At 40.9% G+C, this 20231-nt stretch overlaps 1 protein-coding gene across 1 annotated transcript; it reads left to right on the top strand.

The window, feature by feature from the left end:
• The first annotated feature begins 1900 nt into the window (after window positions 1-1900).
• Window positions 1901-16029, top strand: ZNF613 (zinc finger protein 613). Its single transcript, XM_059905927.1, is given in 7 exon segments — window positions 1901-2014; window positions 2479-2591; window positions 4120-4321; window positions 7021-7147; window positions 7429-7521; window positions 14511-15887; window positions 15890-16029. Coding segments are annotated over 5 exon segments (1674 nt in total). The 5' UTR covers window positions 1901-2014; window positions 2479-2591; window positions 4120-4300; the 3' UTR covers window positions 15946-16029.
• The last annotated feature ends 4202 nt before the right edge of the window (window positions 16030-20231 follow it).

Genomic DNA, 20231 nt, shown 5'->3' with positions numbered 1-20231 from the left:
AATAGGGGACATGTTCAAGCATAATAATTGCACTATCTTGCTTAATATTCTGAAAGCCATTGATGGTGGACATAAATATTATCCTCATTTTATATATGGGGGGAAAAGGGCTAATTCTATCAGAGTGCCTATTTTCTAACCACCTCATCAAACTTTTAATCTTTGCCCAACCTAAGGGCGACTAAAAATATTATTTTATTTTTATTTCTTATTTTATAAATTGATTATTTACTGGTATTATTTTTTCTGTTTCAGGTTGGTTATCTTTTTCTTAATCATATTGTGGATATTTATAACTATCAATTCAACTTCCATTCTCCCCATGTCTAAGCAACCACTAATTTACTTTCTGTCTCTATAGATTTACCTATTCGGGACATAAGTTCAGTCATATAATATGTAGTCTTTGTAACTGGCTTCTTTCACTTAGCATAATGCTTTCAAGGTTCATCCATGTTGTAGCATGTTTCTGTACTTCATTCCTTTTTATATCTGAATAATATTCTGTTGTATGGATGTAGCACATTTTATTTTTCCCTTCATCAGTTGATGGATATTTGTTTCCACTTTTGGCTATTATAAATAATGCTGCTGTTAACATTTGTGTACAAGTTTTTGTGTGGATATATGCTTTTATTTCTCTTGGATATAAACCTGGAGTGAAATTGCTGGATCATATAGTAAATATGTTTACTGTTTGGGGAACTGTAAGACTGTTTTCCAAAGTAGCTGCACAAAAGGAATACCAACTAAAGGAAAACTGTTTATTCTCCCCAAGGGTACTTCTCACAACAAACGTTTGGTGTAGTCCAGCCTACCAACTCCATTTTAAATGACATTTCTGTTTATTAATTTTCACATGATGATAATGGAGTTTTCATTTGGGGGTACTGTCTGTGGTATCCTGAAGGAAGCTTCAAAACACCTCTCCCTACAAACACAAGCATTTCCTTTTTCCCATTCTTCCAACAGAGTTATATCTTAATTATGGTTGGATCAGATTTAGTGTTTACATTATGAGGACTATGTAAATACTACATATAGTTCAGCCACTAGTATACTATGAGTACTTTTCCTTTCTTGTACAACTTTCTATTCTCCCTAGGGTTGTCTCATTTACTCCTTACAGAATTTCTGGCCTTTTGGTTCTCAGAAAGCTCCGCACTTGTTATTGGCTCCACCGCTGGCAGAAGGGAAGCGGGGTGTCACGTGTGAAAAACTCACTCCCACCCCCGGATTCCCTCTTCCCATTGGCTCATGACTACTCTCCTCCCCTTTACTGGGCGGTAACCATGTTCCACCCCCAAATGTATGCCAGGTTTCTGACAGTTGCCGTTTTTTTTTAACTTTCTTTGACGGCGTTATGCTATCCCCATTACCGCGAGTGCTTCTCCAGACTCTTTTCTGTCCTCAAAGTCATCCTCTCACCGTCTACACTGAGCCAGAAGCGTTCTCGGGGTATTTGCCTTTCCTCTTATATGTTTTCTCCTTTTCCTTTGGCTGTTTGTTGGTTTTTGTACGGACCCCTAACTTCTAAGATGGCTGTGCCCACTGTGTCGTTTCCCAGTCTTCGTGCAAAGTGGATTACTTTTCCCCCCAGCCCGCTGAGGCGGACGTATCCTACTCCGTTTCCCTTGTGTGAGCTCGAGTTTCTGAAAATCCGTGCAGTTTGCGGCGCAGGGTTTAAGTGGGGGTAGTTTGAATGGCTTTTATCCGTTCCGTGCCTTCCCTGGCTACTTGGGCCAAAACTGCCACTTCGCTTTCTGTACGGCGAGTCCTGAAAGGTGGCGGCCCCGGGATCCGTGGCGAGATGGGCGCAGACATTATCTCCTTGCCTGCTCCGTACAAACGCTGCAGGGCCCTCGTCGGCCGCCGTAGCCCAGCGCGGAGGCTGGGCGAAGGCGCAGCAGTAAAAGAATTCACGGAAGTGCGGATTCTAGGAGGTCGCGGTGGGATCAGGAGAAAATCGAGACCGTGTGTGGATCTCTGCGTGGAATAGGATGAGGGAAACGAGGTGTCTGTGGGCGTCCGGGTGGGGTGGAGCCGTGGGGTCCGTAGAGGGAGAGGAAGCAAGTGGGAGTCGGTGACTGGGGTATTTACGATTGGGGTGACGGAGTCAGTCCTGAAGGATTCTGGTGTTAGTGATTAAAGGCCAGTCGAAATCTAGGACTGAAAGTCCGTAATCAGAGTTTTGTGTCTGTCTGCAGTGCTCTGTGATTGAGGACTGCGGTAGGGAATGATTTTTGTCAATAAAATCGGTGTCTGGTTTGGATTCGGGATTCAGTAGCGGGCTCAATGACAGGAGCGGGGGTCTCATGGTCAGCGAGCCTGGGTATCTAGTCCAGGTTTCGGGATTATTCCGAGTGTATGTGACCAGTGGTTGCGGTGGGTGGTCCAGGTGTGTCAGTCATTGAGAGGTTTGTGAGAGCTGAAGCTGGTCCGTGGGTGGATGTTTTCAAACGTGACTTTCTCCTTCAGTTCCTCAAGTCCAAGGCCTCCTTTGCCAATCGCCTTTGGCTTTCCACATGTTCTCTCGACCCCGTAGAAATGAAAGCGTTGTTGGAGATCGAGGATTAAGCACACCTAAAGTGGTAAGGTTTCTACTAAAGATGAGGATTTTGCCCTTCCTGCAAGTTTACTGTGTGTGTGTATGCACACACTTGTAAATATTTCCTTTCAGAGTTGTTCTAGCACAAGTAAAATAACATCTCTATTACCCCAATTCTGTTCTCCAACGATAACGTTTGTTAAATTTTCCATATAGTTCCTTTTAGTCTTCATTTTTCTATGCTTGATTTTCACAATTCCAATAAACTGCCGAAATTTTAGTATAATTTGCCTCATCATTTAATTTCCTATCATAAACATTACTAATAAATATATCATAAAATTTTTTTCTGTAAGAATTGTTTTTTAAAAATTTCTAACAGATACCAAGAGACAAACCTGTGCCATTAATGACTGGAATCACTCAATATGTGCATTCATTTAGATAGAATTTAAATGCTTAAATATTCAGTTATCACTTTCTGAGAACAGGTTATTATTCTGCATTTACATAAGGGTGTAGTTCCCTGCCCCTCATCTCCACCATGATTTTTAATTTTTTTGCCATTGTGAATGGTGTCTTTCTACTTTCGATCTTTTTATTCACTTTTAATTTACTATTACACAGAAGAGTAATTACATTGAAAAGATTTGTTTCTGCTCACCCTACTGATCTCATTATTACAAGCTTTCCCATCTCCCATGATTTTATTATGAAAAATTTCAAACATATAGCAAGGTTTAAAGAACTATACATTTGAATTCCTGCATGCCTGCCACGTGGATTTTATCGTCATGATTTTATTAAGTTTCCTTTATCGTATATGTATCCGTATATCACTCCTCTAATCATCATCAATCCACCTTTTTACATTTTTGAGGGTATGTTTTATTGTAAGTTGCAGATATTTATACACTTTCCCCTAAATATTTTAGTAAGCATATAATTAGAGTTCTACTCATAGCTTTTTTTCTAATGACAGCTTTTTTTTCATTCATACACCGTATAATTCATCCACTTAAAGCATACAGTTCAGTGGTTTTTATTGTAATCACATTCCTTGAACTCGTTTTATATAATGCATGTTTTTATACTTTTACTAAATGTGTATATATCCACAAATAGTAATCTTGTTCTATATGCTTTAATTTTTTCTCTTGGTTTTCCTTTGTTTGTTTCTTTCACATAATGACGATTAGTGAAGATGGTTCAATGACTTTGAACAGGTCCATGAGCACACATGGTTTCCAAGGAATAGCTGTCCAGGTCCTCACCTTTTATATGTTCTCTTTCCAAAAACTGGTCTGTGATAATTCCCCTGCCGTGGGGGCATCGTGTTGTGCTGGTTCTCCTTTCCCATCTCCCCTTTCACAGTCACCCCACTTCCACTTCACAGAAGGAAGAAATAGCACCCACACATTCACAGTCTTCTATTTTATTGCTCCAGGGTGTAATAGCCTCTGGGACCCCAAATAAAGGAACAGATGGCTTTGAAATCAGGTGGGTGACAGTGGCAGTGACAACATCTGGGCCCAGAGGAAATTTACACTCAAAGTGAATTTATTTTTCAGCTCACAGGTCGTGGCTCCTGGAGCAAGATACATCACGTGACGTGAGAAGGTTTCACGACCTGGATATCATTATTTGTGGGGACATCACTGCCTGGAGACTAAGATTTCTAACCAGAAATTTAGGCCAGTTCAAGAAGAGGCTCAGGAGACATCCTAGTCTTTGGCCGTTTCCCAATAACAGATGAAAATGATCAAGGACCAGGTGATTTTTGGTTTGTCTTATTCTTTCCTTCATTCTGTGATTGATTTCTGGGGGGACTTTAAAACGCAACTGAATTCAATAGAAATAACAAATTGGAAAACTAGAATTTGTGCAGAAATAAATTTAGATTTAAATTCAACATCAAGGCAAAATAGCATCAGGAATATGTTGTTCGTGGGATCTACACTAAATGACTAATATTGGAATATCGTCTGTGATTGGAGTATCCAGTGGGTTACATGCACTGTCAACTTATGTCTAATATCTCTGACAGTCATCACAGCCAAAGACTCCTGATGATGATGGGATAGGCATTGACTCTGAGGAGAAAGCTGACCAGTTCCTCAGAGGATGTCACTGCATATTTCATGGCACTCAGGTCTCAGGACTTTTTAAATGGTTTGTCCTAGAGGTGATATGGCAGACAGTGTCCTTAACTACAACCTTCTCATAAATGCAAAAGCTGGTTCCTCAGAGACCCCTTTGGAAATAGACCAAGAAAACTCAGCGGGCACAGTGCTTCATGGGACCATAGCAAGGTGACCCATGGACCCAACCTTGTAGCGGTCAGGGTTAGCTTGGGTATAAAACCTAGATGACATAAGAAAATGGAAGGGTTGCATGACTTTCCAAGGTCCTGTATGAACAGGTGACCGAACAGGTGTTTGAGTATAGATTTGGCAGGAGGGAGTTGAAAGTACCTGTGTCTGGTAAAGTTGTTGCGATCTCAGAGGGTTTGCTTTAGAACTTCTGCTATTAAACATAGGAAACAAACTTATGGTTACCAAAGGGGAAAGGGGCAAGGGGAGATAAATTAGGAATTTGGGATTAACAGATACACACTACCATATATAAAATAGATGAACAATAAGGACCCACTCTGTAGCACAGGGAACTATATTCAATATCTTATAATAACCTATAATGGAAAAGAATCTGAAAAAGAATAAACATATTCAATATGTATATGTATAACTGAATCACTTTGCTGTACATCTGAGACATTGTAAATCAATGATACTTAAATTAAAAAAAAGAAAGAGCTTCCAGCTATTGAAGGTAGTCCACTTCCCCTCCCTGTGTTCAAAGCCAAGTCCTACTGCCTCATCTTTCATTACCTTTAAAAAATTTCATAATACAAATATGCGCGAATACATTTGTAAAACTCCAGTGATGACAAAGTACATCTAGTGAAAAAGTAAGAGTCCTCTTCATACGCTTCTTTCCTAATCCCCTGGTGTGGCTTAACAAATGTGCAGGAGTGTGTACTTCCAGTCACTGAGCTGTGTGTACATCTGTGTCTGTATGGATGTTTGCGGGTGGATCTAACAGCTCTTAGGTCTTTGGATAGTGCCTTTCCATTACTGTATTTAGTCTTTCATAAACTGAGTTGGGGAATGTGAGACCTCACTTTATCCTCTATATTTATTATTCTCTCTTTTATATATTCCATCATTTTGTCCTTGTGCTGCATTTTGAGTAATTTCTTCAGATCTACCTTCCTGTTTATTATCTCTTCAATGTATCTGATATGCTGTGAACCTGACTGGAAATGTGAATATAAATAATGTACCTATGTATATATGTACTTGTGTGTTTTTTGAAGGATGCTATTTATTTTCTTACTTTGCATAATGTTCTTTACTAGTCTCTCATTCTTTTTTTTTTTAATTATTAGCACCTTTAATTATTATTTATTTATTTATTTGGCTGTGTTGGGTCTTCGTTTCTGTGCGAGGGCTTCCTCTAGCTGCGGCAAGCGGGGGCCACTCTTCATCGCGGTGCGCGGGCCTCTCACTATCGTGGCCTCTCTTGTTGCGGAGCACAGGCTCCAGACGCGCAGGCTCAGTAGTTGTGGCTCACGGGCCTAGTTGCTCCGCGGCATGTGGGATCTTCCCAGACCAGGGCTCAAACCCGTGTCCCCTGCATTAACAGGCAGATTCTCAACCACTGCGCCACCAAGGAAGCCCCTCTCATTCTTTTAATATGTTTTAGAAAGGTGTTTTTATTCTTCCTAACATATAAAACATACTTAATACGTTGTATCTTTTAATTATAGTGTCTGGAGTTTCTTCATGGTTGATTCTGATAATGGTTATGAAGATTCCTGGTGAATGTAGGAATATGTTTTGTTTGTCCTGATGTCACTAGAATGTACTTAATACCTGGCAAATATGTACTTGGTACAAAATATATATATATATATATATATATATATATATATATATATATATATATATATATAACATGTTTTAAATATATATTGTATATGTTTCTAGTTTAGCAAGAGGATTAATGACTACTTATTACAGAAACTTCTGATTTGTTGAATGATGGTTGACTGTACAATTACAGAATATTTTGCGATACTTAAGTTAGAACATGGATAGATTTTGCTTCTATGACAACGTAGTTTTAAAAAATCAGGGGCATTCCCTGGCTGTCCAGTGGTTAGGACTTGGCACTTTCACTGCCAGGGGCCTGGGTTCAATCCCTGATCAGGGAACTAAGATCCCCCAAGCCTCGCAGTGCAGCCAAATTTTTTTAAAAATTAAAAAATAAAAATAAATAAAACTCAAAGCACCTCCGTATATAGATGTAGCCTAAATGGTGAAAAAGAGCAGAACAACTTCCTTCACATGCCTTCCATTTCAGTAACAAGAGAAACACTCATATTAAACAGGACCGTGTCGTTACAGGGATCGCTGACACTGGAGGATGTGGCCGTGGACTTCACGTGGGAGGAGTGGCAGCTCCTGGCCCCGGCTCAGAAGGACCTGTACCGGGACGTGATGCTGGAGAACTATAGCAACCTGCTGTCTGTGGGTGAGGACGGCTCCCCTTGGTCCCTCAGAGAGTCCCCAGTCAGTGGCCTCTCCTTCTTCAGCTTCTGAAAGCTTTGCAGTGTCCATGGTGCCCTGAAGTGGTAGATGAGTCTCAGTTCCTTCTCTGGTCCCAGACTAGAGTATAACGTGCCCTCTCCTGAGAGACGAGCCTTTCCTTTGCTGAGCCGCAAATTGCATAGTTCGTAAAATGTAACATTCTTCCATGTTGGCAGACCACAGCCCAATTCACGAGTCTGTCTCTCTGTCGTTTCCCATGAACAGGGTATCAAGCCAGCAAGCCGGATGCTCTCTCCAGATTGGAACGAGGAGAACCGTGGCCAGCAGAAGATGAAATCCACAGTCAAATCTGTCCAGGTGAGTAAGAGAACCGGCACTGGTCGGCCAAGGGAGTCATATTCTAATCATTCAGAGATGTCACAGCTGTGTTTGTCTGAGGACATGGAAACATAGCCTCCACAGAAGAGCTCTTTTTCTTTTAGCGGTGTCGAGGAATGTATCTCTTCTTGGATTTGATCCCTATTTATTTCACCTGGGTCTTGATTTTTTTTTTTTTCCTCTAAGTTTCTTCTTAGAATTCTCAAATCTTCCCATCCTTCTTCCCCCAGCACTGTATCACTACCTGTTCCTTCTACTTGTCTTGCTATGAAATTCAACCTTTCACACCTCTCTCTAAAGAGAGATGTTTTGATTTCAGCGCTGGCTTCTGGCAACTGCACCTTCTTGCCCCTTTGGATAATAATTGATTTGCATTCCTAACGTTCACGCCATCTTTGATTGGAGGTTAGGATTTCAACGTATAAATTGTGGGGGGAACATAAACGTTCAGTCTCTAGTACCTTCTGTTTCTTTCTTCGTATATCCTGGCTGTGCTGGAAAAGCCTCAGTCCTTCTCTTGTGTTTATTCTTTGTTTTCACACCACTGCCACACTCACGGCACTTCTGACACCAGCAATTCTCTGTGACACCAGCTAAGTGTCCTACAGTTTAACTCAATTCTGACACTGTCAGCCTGGAGAAAGCATGAGATCCCACAGGTTAGGGGTTCCATCACACAAGACTGCCCCGACCTCCACTTCAGATGCCAAACACAAGTCCAGGTTGTTACCTGTGCTTCTGACCAACTGGCTGTAGACCGGAGCTTCCCAAGACTCCCTCGTCCTCAGGTTCAATTCATTTGCTAGAGTGGCACACAGAACTCAGAGGAACATTTTACTTACTAGATCACCAGTTTGTTAGGAAAGGATTTAAGTCAGGAACAGCCAGGTGGAAGAGATGCACGGGGTACGGGGAAGGGGCGTGGAGCTTCCATGGCCTCTCTGGGTGTGATGCTCTCCCAACACCTCCTTGTGTTAGCCACCTGTAGGCTCTCTGAACCCCGTAATTTTTAAAGGAGGCCTTATCGCGCTGGGCATGACTGATCATTAACTTCATTTCCAGCCCTTCCAGCAAATGCAGCCATATGTGAAGGGGCTAAGTTGTGCTCTTGGCAGCTAGGAATTTAGCTTAGGCCCCCTCATCTTACATCCGTCAGGAAAGGGAATGTCTCTGGTAAGATGCCTTTAAGCAGCTGTATGAGGGATGTGGGTAGGTCCCTTGGGTGAATTGCATTCCATGAAGACAAAATAGCAAGGTCAGAAGCCTGAGGCAGGAGCATGTTTTAGGAATCTGGAGGAAGCCTGTATGAGCACAGTGGAGTGAGCGAGAGGGACAGTGGATGGAGAAAATACGGAGATGACGGCAGTAAGGTAGTAGGTGGAGTTTGGAGTAGACAGGTCATGTAGGACCTTTCAGGGCCACTTCAAGGACTTGATTTTTTTGTTTGTTTTTTAAAGATTTTTTTGATGTGGATCATTTTTAAAGTCTTTATTGAATTTGTTACAATATCGCTTCTGTTTTATGTTTTGGTTTTTTGGCCGCGAGGCATATGTGATGTTAGCTCACCGACCAGGGATCGAACCCACACGCCCTGCATTGGAAGGCGAAGTCTTAAAGCACTGGACTGCCAGGGAAGTCCATGATTTTTTTTTAAAATAAATTAATTAATTTTTTTGGCTGCACCGCGCGGCTTGCAAGATCTCAGTTCCCCAACCAGGGATTGAACCTGGGCCACAGCAGTGAGAGGCCCGAATCCTAACCAGCAGGCCACGAGGGAACTCCCAAGGACTTGATTTTTTAAAGATAATCAGATGAGAAAACAGTAGGGCATAATATAATTTATATTTAAAATGATCACTTGGTGAGACTTCCTTGGTGGTCCAGTGGTTAAGACTCCGTACCTCCACTGCAGGGGGTGCAGGTTCGATCCTTGGTCGGGGAACTAAGATCCCACATGCTGCGTGGTGCGGCCAAAAAAAAAAAAAAAAGATCACTTCGATATGGGAAAAGAATCTGAAAGAGAATAGCGAGATATATATATATATCTGTATAACTGAATCACTTTGCTGTACACCTGAAACTAACACAACATTGTAAATCAAATATACCCCCAATATAAAATAAAAAATTTAAAAAATAAAATAAAATGATCACTTTGGCTACTTTGTAGAAGGGAAGTTAAAGCCTGAAATCCAGTCAGCGGAGCCCATTGCTGTAGTATAAGACAGAATGCTTGTCTTCAACCTGGGTAGAGGGGGTGAGGGTTAGTGAGCTTGGAAATATATTTATAAAGGAGAGAAGGCGTTTCCTATTGAAGTAGATAATGGGTTGAAAGAAAAATACAACTGAAGGATGACTCTAAGTTTCTTGGCATGAGTCTGGGGAAGAGTGGAGTCACCATTTCTGAGATGAAGAAGGTGTATGGAGAAGGAGATGTGGGTTGAGAAATCAGGAGTTTTGTTTTGGACATTGTAATTTAGACGTGTTTGTTCACATCACCTTGGATGCAAATGCTCTGTTGCATTTGGATCTACCCGAGGAATTCAGGGAGAGTTTAGGACTAGAGTTAGAAATGTGGACAGATTGAGATCTCCTATGGGATGAGTACAGATTAAAAAGAGACTTGGATTTAAAAAAAAATTGTGGGCACTATACTCAATGTTTTGTAATAAGGTATAAGGGAAAATAATCTGAAAAAGAATATGTATATATATAAAAATAATGAGGATTCATATAGATAAATATATTTATATAAGTAAATTTATGTAAATATAACTAAATATATTTATAGAAATGAACTTATATAAATATGTAAATAAATATATTTATAGAAATTATATAAATATGTAAATAAATATATTTATAGAAATAAATTTATATAAATAAATATATTTATAGAAGTAAATTTATATAAATATATAAATAAATATATTTCTAGAAATCCTATACTAAGGATTTATATATATATAAAACTGAATCCCTTTGCTGTACACCTGAAACTAGCACAATGTTGGAAATCAACTATACTTCAATACAAAAATAATAAAAAATTAAAATTGAAAAATAAAAACATATAGTAGAATTGAAAAAAAGTGCTATATGTATACAAATATCAAATCATTATGTTGTATACCTGAAACTAATATAATGTCATATGTCAATTATACCTTGATCTGAAAAAAAAGAAAGGAAGAAAGATTCCCCTGAGTAGAGATTACATACATGCAAGGTAGAATTAAAAAAAAAAAAAAAAAGAGCCTTGGACCACTAGCAGTCAGGAAGATGAGGATTTGTGAAATGCATGGTTTCCTAATACATGTACTAGGACCTCTTATTTTCAGAGTATGTATTTTTGGTAGATTTGGGGTGGACGGCCTGGACTAGTCTATACATAATGTTGTAAGCAGGCCTCCTTGAGCCTACTTGGTGAACCACAGCCTTAATATGTGCTAGAGGAGATTAGTGAGAAATAAAGCAGTACATTCTAGGAGTAAGATTTTAGTAACAAACAGAGGATAAATCTGCAGGTAATATGTGGAAGTTTCCTCTTTTGAATGCAGCATCTTTGCTATAGTTCAGGACTATGTGAACTAAATTTTCCAAATGAACAGTAAAGATGGGGACTACTTTAGAAATGTAGGGGAAACAGAGCTTACAGTGACATAGAATGATAGCGTGATATATAGGAGTCATATCTGGGATTTGAGTAAAGATGAGGAAGGGCAAGTAATGAAGGTGTGAAGTTGGAAATGTGCAAGGCCTTGAGGAAACTGTCAAAAGATTGGCCTGAAGCCACTTGAAGGCCAGTTTTAGAAGGTATTTGTAGAGGAATGAGTGGAGTGTGGACATGGATAAATGGAGTAAAAGTTGGTAATGTAACTTTTATTTCCAGGCTGTTCTGGACTTTGTTAGTATAGTTGACCCTTGAACAGCACGAGTTTGAACTGCATGGGTCCACTTATATGCGGATTTTTTCAGTGACTACATACTGCAGTATTACACCATCCAAGGTTGGTTGAATCCTCAGCTGCACAACCTTGGATACAGGGGGCCGACTATAAAGTTATACCTGGATTTTTGACCACATGGAGGGTCTGTACCCCTATCCCCCGCCTTGTTCAGCCGTCACCTGTAATTGAGGTATAGTGGTGGCATTGTGAACTTGATCTCTATTATCCTTGGATACGTAGTCTTTCTTTTGAACTGGGTGGCAGCAGTGTGAGCTATAGTTAAGTACATCCAGTAGTTCTAAGACAAATGGCAGGCAAAACGATCAAGAGTCTTGGTCCAGGATCAGAAGTGTGATCCTTTAGGACCCCTTAAATGGTAGAAACCAAGATGGGTATGCAGACTTTTGAAAGAAAATGCTATTAGTGGCAGGATGTGGGTTTAGGGATCACTACAATGAAATGGGAACAATTTAAATGTTCCATATATACAAGTACAAAGGGTGAATGAAAAAGGTGCCAGTTCCCTAGTATGATATTGTAATATAAGATATATATGTACTTGGTCTTTGGCCCTGGTTTCTGGCATAGAGCTCTTAAAAGTCTTGTAGTTTCCTGAGTATAGGATCACTTATTTCCTTTATTAGTATTGGTATAGTCAATGTTTGGTGCTCCTCCATGGGCTTTTTAAAACCCAAAGTCTTAATGTTATAATAAATGTAAACTTGATCACACGCCTTCATCTATTGATACTTTCAGTCTACACATTTTTCCATCCTGTTCTCTATCCTTATATATATAATATTTATATACAAATGATTCCCACATTGTTATCTCCTTTCCCACATGGTTAAGACATTTCTCAGGATCTTCATATCCAATTGAATTCTTCATGTCTGTTTTGGATATCCAAAACCCACCTGGAGGTTGATATGCTTTGAAATGCACACTTGATTTCCCCACATTGTGAACCTCAATAATAGTCCCGATCTCATTAAAAACCACTACTCACCTATCCAGTGGCCTAGGTCACATAATTAGGAATAATACTTGATTCCTTGCATTTGAGGATTTATGCGTGTATGAATGTGTCCCACAGCATTTGGAAAAAAATATCCCTCTGTCTTCTGTGGTCTAGTGCTCATAATAACTTGATTTTATTTTACTATCAACATAATTTATAAGGTTACAATTAGAAAGCAGTCAAATCTCTATTTGCTCATTTTGAATGCTCTAACCTTGTTTATGCCCTGTTTTTACCTTTTATTTTCTTTGTTTACATTATTGTACTTTACCCTTGTCCAAGTGATAACAAACATATATTGGAGTTTCTTTTTTTTTTTTTTTTTAGTTGAAGTATAGTTGATTTACACTGTTGTGTTAATTTCTGCTGTACAGCAAAGTGATTCAGTAATACATATACATACATATATATATATATATATATATATATATATATATATATATATATATATATATATATATACACACACACACATTCTTTTTCATATTCTTTTCCTTTCCATTATGGTTTATAACAGGATACTGAATATACTTCCCTGTGCCATACAATAGGACCTTGTTGTTTATCCATCCTATATATAATAGTTTGCATCTGCTAATCCCAAACTCCCAATCCATCCCTCTGCCACCCGCCTCCCTTTTGGCAACCACAAGTCTATTCTCTATGTCTGTGAGTCTGTTTCTGTTTCATAGATAAGTTCATTTGTGTCATATTTTAGATTCCACATATAAGTGGTATCATATGGTATTTGTCTTTCTCTTTCTGACTTACTTCACTTATTATGGTAATCTCTAGGTCCATCCATGTTGCTGCAAATAGCATTATTTCATTCCTTTTTATGGCTGAGTAGTATTCCATTGTATACATGTACCACATCTTGTTTGTTCATTCATCTGTCAATGGACATTTAGGTTGTTTCCATGTCTTGGCTATTCTGAACAGTGCTGCTATGAACACGGGTTGCATATATCTTTTTTTTTTTTTTTTTAGATTGATTGATTGATTGATTGATTGATTGCTATGTTGGGTCTTCGTTTCTGCGCGAGGGCCCCCTCCAGTTGTGGCAAGCGGGGGCCACTCTTCATCGCGGTGCGCGGGCCTCTCACTGTCGTGGCCTCCCTTGTTGCAGAGCACAGGCTCCAGACGCGCAGGCTCAGCAGTTGTGGCGCACGGGCTTTGTTGCTCCGCGGCATGTGGGATCCTCCCAGACCAGGGCTCGAACCAGTGTCCCCTGCATTGGCAGGCAGATTCTCAACCACTGCGCCACCAGGGAAGCCCCGCATATATCTTTTTGAATTATAGTTTTGTCTGGATATATGCCTGGGAGTGGGATTGCTGGAGCATATGGCAACTCTATTTTAAGGAACCTCCATACTGTTTTCCAGGGTGGCTGCACCAATTTACATTCCCACCAACGGTGTTAGGAGGGTTCCCTTTTCTACTTGGAGTTTCTTTAGATATATTTTTTTAATGCTTTTCTATTTTTTTTAAATTAATTTATTTTATTTATTTATTTTTGGCTACACTGGGTCTTTGTTGCTTCACGCGGGCTTTCTCTAGTTGTGATGAGCAGGGGCTACTCTTCGTTGGGGTGTGCGGGCTTCTCCTTGCAGTGGCTTCTCTTGTTGCAGAGCATGGGCTCTAGAGTGCAGGCTCAGTAGTTGTGGCACATGGGCTCAGTAGTTGTGGCTCACGGGCTCTAGAGTGCAGGCTCAGTAGTTGTGGCTCGTGGGCTCTAGTGTGCAGGATCAGTAGTTGTGGCACACGGGCTTAGTTGCTCCACGGCATGTGGGATCTTCCCGGACTAGTGCTCGAACCTGTGTCCCCTGCATTGGCAGGCGGATTCTTAACCACTGCGCCACCAGGGAAGCCCTGGAGTTTCTTTAAACTGAAGTCATAGTGTTGTCCATAAAGAGCCAGCCTACACAAAGGCGTTTGTTAAGTAGTTTCACTCTGTACCAAGCTATGGGAAGATTCATTCTTCTCTTCTTTCCTAGAAATGAGGAAAGATGACTGTCTTCTGCAGGAGGACTTGCAAAATCAAAGATGTCCAAAAAGAATGGAACGATGTCACGAACATAATGCACTTGGAAACATTGTTCATCGGAGCAAAAGTAACTTTCCTTTAAGGCAAAATCATATGTTGGACTTTCATGGGAAAACACAGAAATCAAATTTAAGTTTAGTCAACCAGAACAGGAGCTATGAAGTAAAGAACCCTCTTGGAGATGGGGAATCCTTCCTCCATGCAAAGCATGAGCAATTTCATAGTGAAATGAAATTTACTGAATGTGGAAGTTCTATGAACACAAATTCACAGTTCATTAAGCATCTAGGAACTCAAAAGATAAATAAACCCCACTTATGCACTGAATGTGGGAAAGCTTTCATCAAGAAGTCCCGCCTCATCGATCATCAGAGAGTGCACACAGGAGAAAAACCTCATGGATGCAGTATATGTGGGAAAGCCTTCTCCAGAAAGTCCAGGCTCACTGAACACCAGAAAACCCATATAGGAGAGAAACGGTATACATGCACTGAATGTGACAAAGCCTTCCCCAAGAAATCACGGCTGCTTATTCATCAGAAAACTCATACAGGAGAAAAACCCTACGTATGCGAGGAATGTGGAAAAGGCTTCATCAAGAAGTCTCGGCTCATTAATCATCAGAGAGTTCATACAGGAGAGAAACCTCATGGGTGCAGTCTGTGTGACAAAGCATTCTCCAGGAAGTCCCGGCTCATCGAACATCAGAGAACTCATACGGGAGAAAAACCATATGAATGCACCGAATGTGACAAAGCCTTCCGCTGGAAATCACAGCTTAATGCACACCAGAAAACTCATACAGGAGAGAAATCATATATATGCAGTGATTGTGGAAAAGGCTTCATTCAGAAGGGCAATCTCATTGTACATCAGCGAACTCACACTGGAGAGAAACCCTATATGTGCAATGAATGTGGAAAAGGCTTCATCCAGAAGGGCAATCTCCTCATACATCAACGAACTCACACTGGAGAGAAACCCTATGTATGCACTGAATGTGGGAAAGGCTTCAGCCAGAAAACATGCCTCATCTCACATCAGAGATTTCACACTGGAAAGACTCCCTTTGTATGTACTGAATGTGGAAAATCGTGTTCACACAAGTCTGGCCTCATTAACCATCAGAGAATTCACACAGGAGAGAAACCCTACACATGCAGTGACTGTGGGAAAGCCTTCAGGGATAAGTCGTGCCTTAATAGACATCGGAGAACTCATACAGGAGAGAGACCCTATGGATGCACTGACTGTGGGAAAGCCTTCTCCCACTTGTCATGCCTCGTGTACCACAAGGGGATGCTGCATGCAAGAGAGAAACGTGGAGATTCAGTCAAGTTGGAAAATCCTTTCTCAGAGAGTCCCAGCTCATCACGTTCGAGTGATATCGTACAGGGGAAAAGCCCTGTTAATGTGGTGAGCGTGCACACACCTTCTGTGGCAGCTCAGACTCCATTCCACAGTGATGGGTTCCTAGCAGATAGGAATGTAGTAGCCCTTGTGGGACAGCCAGGTGCCACAGGTGCAGTGTCAGCAGATAATAGCATTTGCACAGAAGAAAAACCTAATGAATGCAGTGAGTGTGGTAGCACCTTCAGTGATCAATTACGTCATATTTTACATCACAGAAAACACACAGAAATAAACTGTGATACAGTGAAGGCAGAAAACCCTTGAATAAAACCTTCTAGGTCATCCTGTGGCTGGCGAGTGTATACTGAGACAAACAGTATAAACACAGAGACTGGGAAAGACTTTTGTGGAAAGATAGACCCTATCAGGGCTTCATAGGTCACATACTGTCAGTGAGGACATAGTTGGTAGAAATGTAATGACCATGGAAAAGTCCTTCCCCAGAAATAAGACTTCAGTTGGTATCAGAGAGTTTACACAGGAGAGAAACTGTTGGACCTTTGAAGGCAGTAACTGTGGCAGGGTTGTCAGTGGTACATTCTGCCTCATCGGTTGGCAGGGGAAATCGTGTAGAAATAAAACTGAACACACCAACTATGGAATGTCTTTGGCAAAATATCAAAATGCATGAAGCAAATAAGCCCTGTGAAAGTGAATCTTTTAGAGATTTCTGTCACAATCCTAACAATCATATATAAGATTATATACATAGTGTACATTTTAGGACGGTATACCTTGAATCAAATGCCTAGTTGATACGTCAGTGACGCTTTAAATCAAAGGAGGGTTGCACATCATTGATTAAAGTTATAATGCAGGGCTTCCCTGGTGGCGCAGTGGTTGAGAATCTGCCTGCCAATGCAGGGGACGCGGGTTCGAGCCCTGGTCTGGGAAGATCCCACATGCCGCGGAGCAACTCGGCCCGTGAGCCACAATTACTGAGCCTGCGCGTCTGGAGCCTGTGCTCGGCAACGAGAGGCCGCGATAGTGAGAGGCCCGCGCACCGCGATGAAGAGTGGCCCCCGCTTGCCACAACTAGAGAAAGCCCTCGCACAGAAACGAAGACCCAACACAGCCATACCATACATACATACATACATACATAAAAAGAATGTAAGCAGACAAGAATAGCATTAAAAAATAAAAAATAATTAAAAAAAAAAAAGTTATAATGCAGTTCACCCCCCTCATTTGGGGGACATGGGTCTTCTTTTCCCACCCAGGATCATTATATGGTTAACTCTTGGATTTCTTCAGTTCTAAATTTATTCAGTTTGTTATTTCAGTCTACCAAAAGTCCTTCAGAAGGAAACTGAATACATTTAATCTGATAATGTAACATAGCATGTTTGGATATGCTTAACTTTATAAATCTCACCTGGAGGAACAAAGCTCAAAATTCATGAATAACCTATCAGCCAAGCTCTTGCCCTAGAAGATAGTTCCCATCCTGTACACACACCACTCAGAAAAACTTTAACAACTGTTTCCTTGACCTGGGCCTGTCCTAGGACCTACAGATGATGTCAGTGATGAACTTAACAGAAAGTCCTTGCCGCCTTTGAGCTGGAAATTTTTTTTAAGCTAGGTTTCATGCCTATAGCAATTTTATCCTCTGGCAAAGATAATCAAAGGATGTGTACACCTACATTAGTTGAAAAGGACATATAGTATAAGGAACAAAGTATCCTGATAATTTCCTGTTTAAGGGACGTATCAGAGGGGGAAGGGGAAAGGATTTACTTAATTTTACATAGAAAAAGGTATGGATACTTTTTAAAAATTTTCACATCCACCTAGATTATAAATTCCTTGACAGTATATAGATAATTGTATATTCCCCAGCACATAGCAAAATAGGAAATGAATTATATGTAGATTTGAAAAATGAATGAAGGTGAATGAATGACCTCATGGACTAACCAATCAAAATTATTTTTGTCACTGAAGGAAAGGAGCTACTGGCAAGCAATTCTCAGGCTCAGTATTATTCCAAGAAACATTTGTTTCTTGAATAGAGGCTCCTGTCAGACTATAAAAAGGGCAGATCAAAGAAGGACTAGGATCCATAGAATAAGCCCAATTAATGGAAGAAAATAACATCACTAAAAATGGAGGACTGGGGAGTTCCCTGGCGGTCCCAGTGTTTAGGAACTGGCAGTTTCAACTGTGGTGGCCCAGGTTTGATCCCTGGTTGGGGAACTAAGATCCCACAAGCCATGTGGCACGGCCAAAAAATAAAATTAATTAAAATGAAGGATGGTACGTGAGACAGGTGATGGTGAGATCCCTTTGAATGTTTTGGAGAACAAGCCTTACATTTGTCCACAGGCTTATCACCTTTTAGAGTTGCCGCCATTTCAAAGATCTAAGCTCCTCTGTAACTCAACGAATTGAGATGTGATATAGCCTCATCATTCCTTCTCTCCTGGGACTGGGGCCCTTGTCCTCTATTTCTATTCCTAGGGTTCTTTCCCTTGATCCAATAATGATGTATCCAGCTTAAAAACAGTGAGTCCTGCTTATAAGGAAGAAAAAAAAAAAAAGTGGAAGTTTGCCATGGAGTGGCTGCCCCATAATTGAATTTCCAAACTCTGGGTATGTGAGTAACTCACCACAACAAATATATTTCTGAGCATCGGCACTGTTGTAGACACAGGATACGCTGGTGAACAAAACATGCAAAGTAGTGGCCTTTCACAGGATGGATTCAGGACAGATGCTCCTCAGCAAAGCATCAGAAATGGATTCTTCTTCAACTCGGAGTACAGCTCCCTTCCACTTCTTGTGAATTGCACATCCTATCATGGCAGTCACGGCGTCTTTCCCAATGAAGTCGTCCATCTGGGTTCCCGAATGGGCTGCCCAGGCCTGCCCTGAGGACGAGGTACTGAACTCACCTTTCAGAGGTTGGCATTCCAGGTAAATGAAAACGTTAATGGGATAGGGAATTCCTGGTCGCCCTCTTTAAGAAGGCCATACCAGCGTCTATCCTCTACTGCTCTACCCCTTGCATTCATAAAAACTATAGCTAACAGTTATTAAGTGTGCTGTTTGCCAAACAGTCACCGTATCATTTATTTAGCACTCTCCAATGCTCCATCTTTGTGTATTTTAGGCAAACATTTGTATACATTTGAAGGCTAATTCCTTTCTCCTTAGTACAGGCAACCACCTATTGTATGCAGTTGTATGTGTCCGTCAAATGAGAGTTCCAACATCAGGGTTTGGAGTCTTAGTGGGTTGCTCTACCTTGTGTGTCTCAATGATGGAGAACTGGGGTCGGGGGTGGTTGTGTTAGTTGGCTGGGGCTGTCATAACAAAGTACCGCAGACATTTTTTTCTCACAGTTCTGGAGGCTGGAAGTCTGAGATCACAGTGTCAGCAGGGTTGATTTCTTCCAAGGTCTCTCCTCAGCTTGTAGATGGCCATCTTCTCCCCGTGTCTTCACATTATACCAGTTATATAGGATTAGGACCCACCGTAATAACTTCACTTAAACTTAATTACCTCTTTGAAGACCTTATCTCCAAATACAGTCACATTCTGAGGTACTGGAGGTTATGACTTTAACATATGGATTTGGGGTGAACACAGTTAAACCCGTAACAATGGTATTTGTCAGTGAATGCCATTCAAGTTTATATTGGGCTAGCTGATGGAGCTGTCTGGTCGTCAGTAAATGGTAGTGTCTTTTCCAGGTTTGACAGTTAACAAAGGGTCCTATGGTCACTACCTGGGGAGGCCCACGTGTGTCTGTGTTGAGAAGCTGGAGCTTTGGAGGCCCAGGATCCCTGGGCCACTGGGACAGACAATGAATGTTACTTTCTCTTCAGTCCTTCAAGTGAGTCCTTCTTTAGGGAAATACATATATACATACACAGACACTATACACACAAACACATGTAGTTTCTGTGAAAGTAGTTGCTCCCTTGGGGACAAAGATAAGAAATAGCCACTATAGGCAAGAGGAGCGATTCCATTGTATGGAAAATGCTTTAGGCTGAAAAATGTAGTAGAAGCTCTTCAGCTGTTCCTTCCTCAGTGGAGGACCATGGATGTTCGTTGGAAGAGTTGACTTTTGAAGGAATATACCCTGGATGCCTCTAAGAAGCTTCATTCACTCATTTCTGCCCCTGAGTAGCACTGCATTTGGGCTGTGCACGTTTTCCTTTAATGGTGTTGCAAAGAGTCAGATATGAAGGTCCTGGGACCTCAACCTCAAGTCCTGATTTTTGAGATACAGGATGGGAGGTGA

This window comes from Balaenoptera ricei, chromosome 19 (assembly GCF_028023285.1).
Source record: "Balaenoptera ricei isolate mBalRic1 chromosome 19, mBalRic1.hap2, whole genome shotgun sequence".
Taxonomy (NCBI): Eukaryota; Metazoa; Chordata; class Mammalia; order Artiodactyla; family Balaenopteridae; genus Balaenoptera; species Balaenoptera ricei.
The sequence above is the reverse complement of the archived record's forward strand: the minus strand, read 5'-3'. Positions and strand labels throughout refer to the sequence as shown.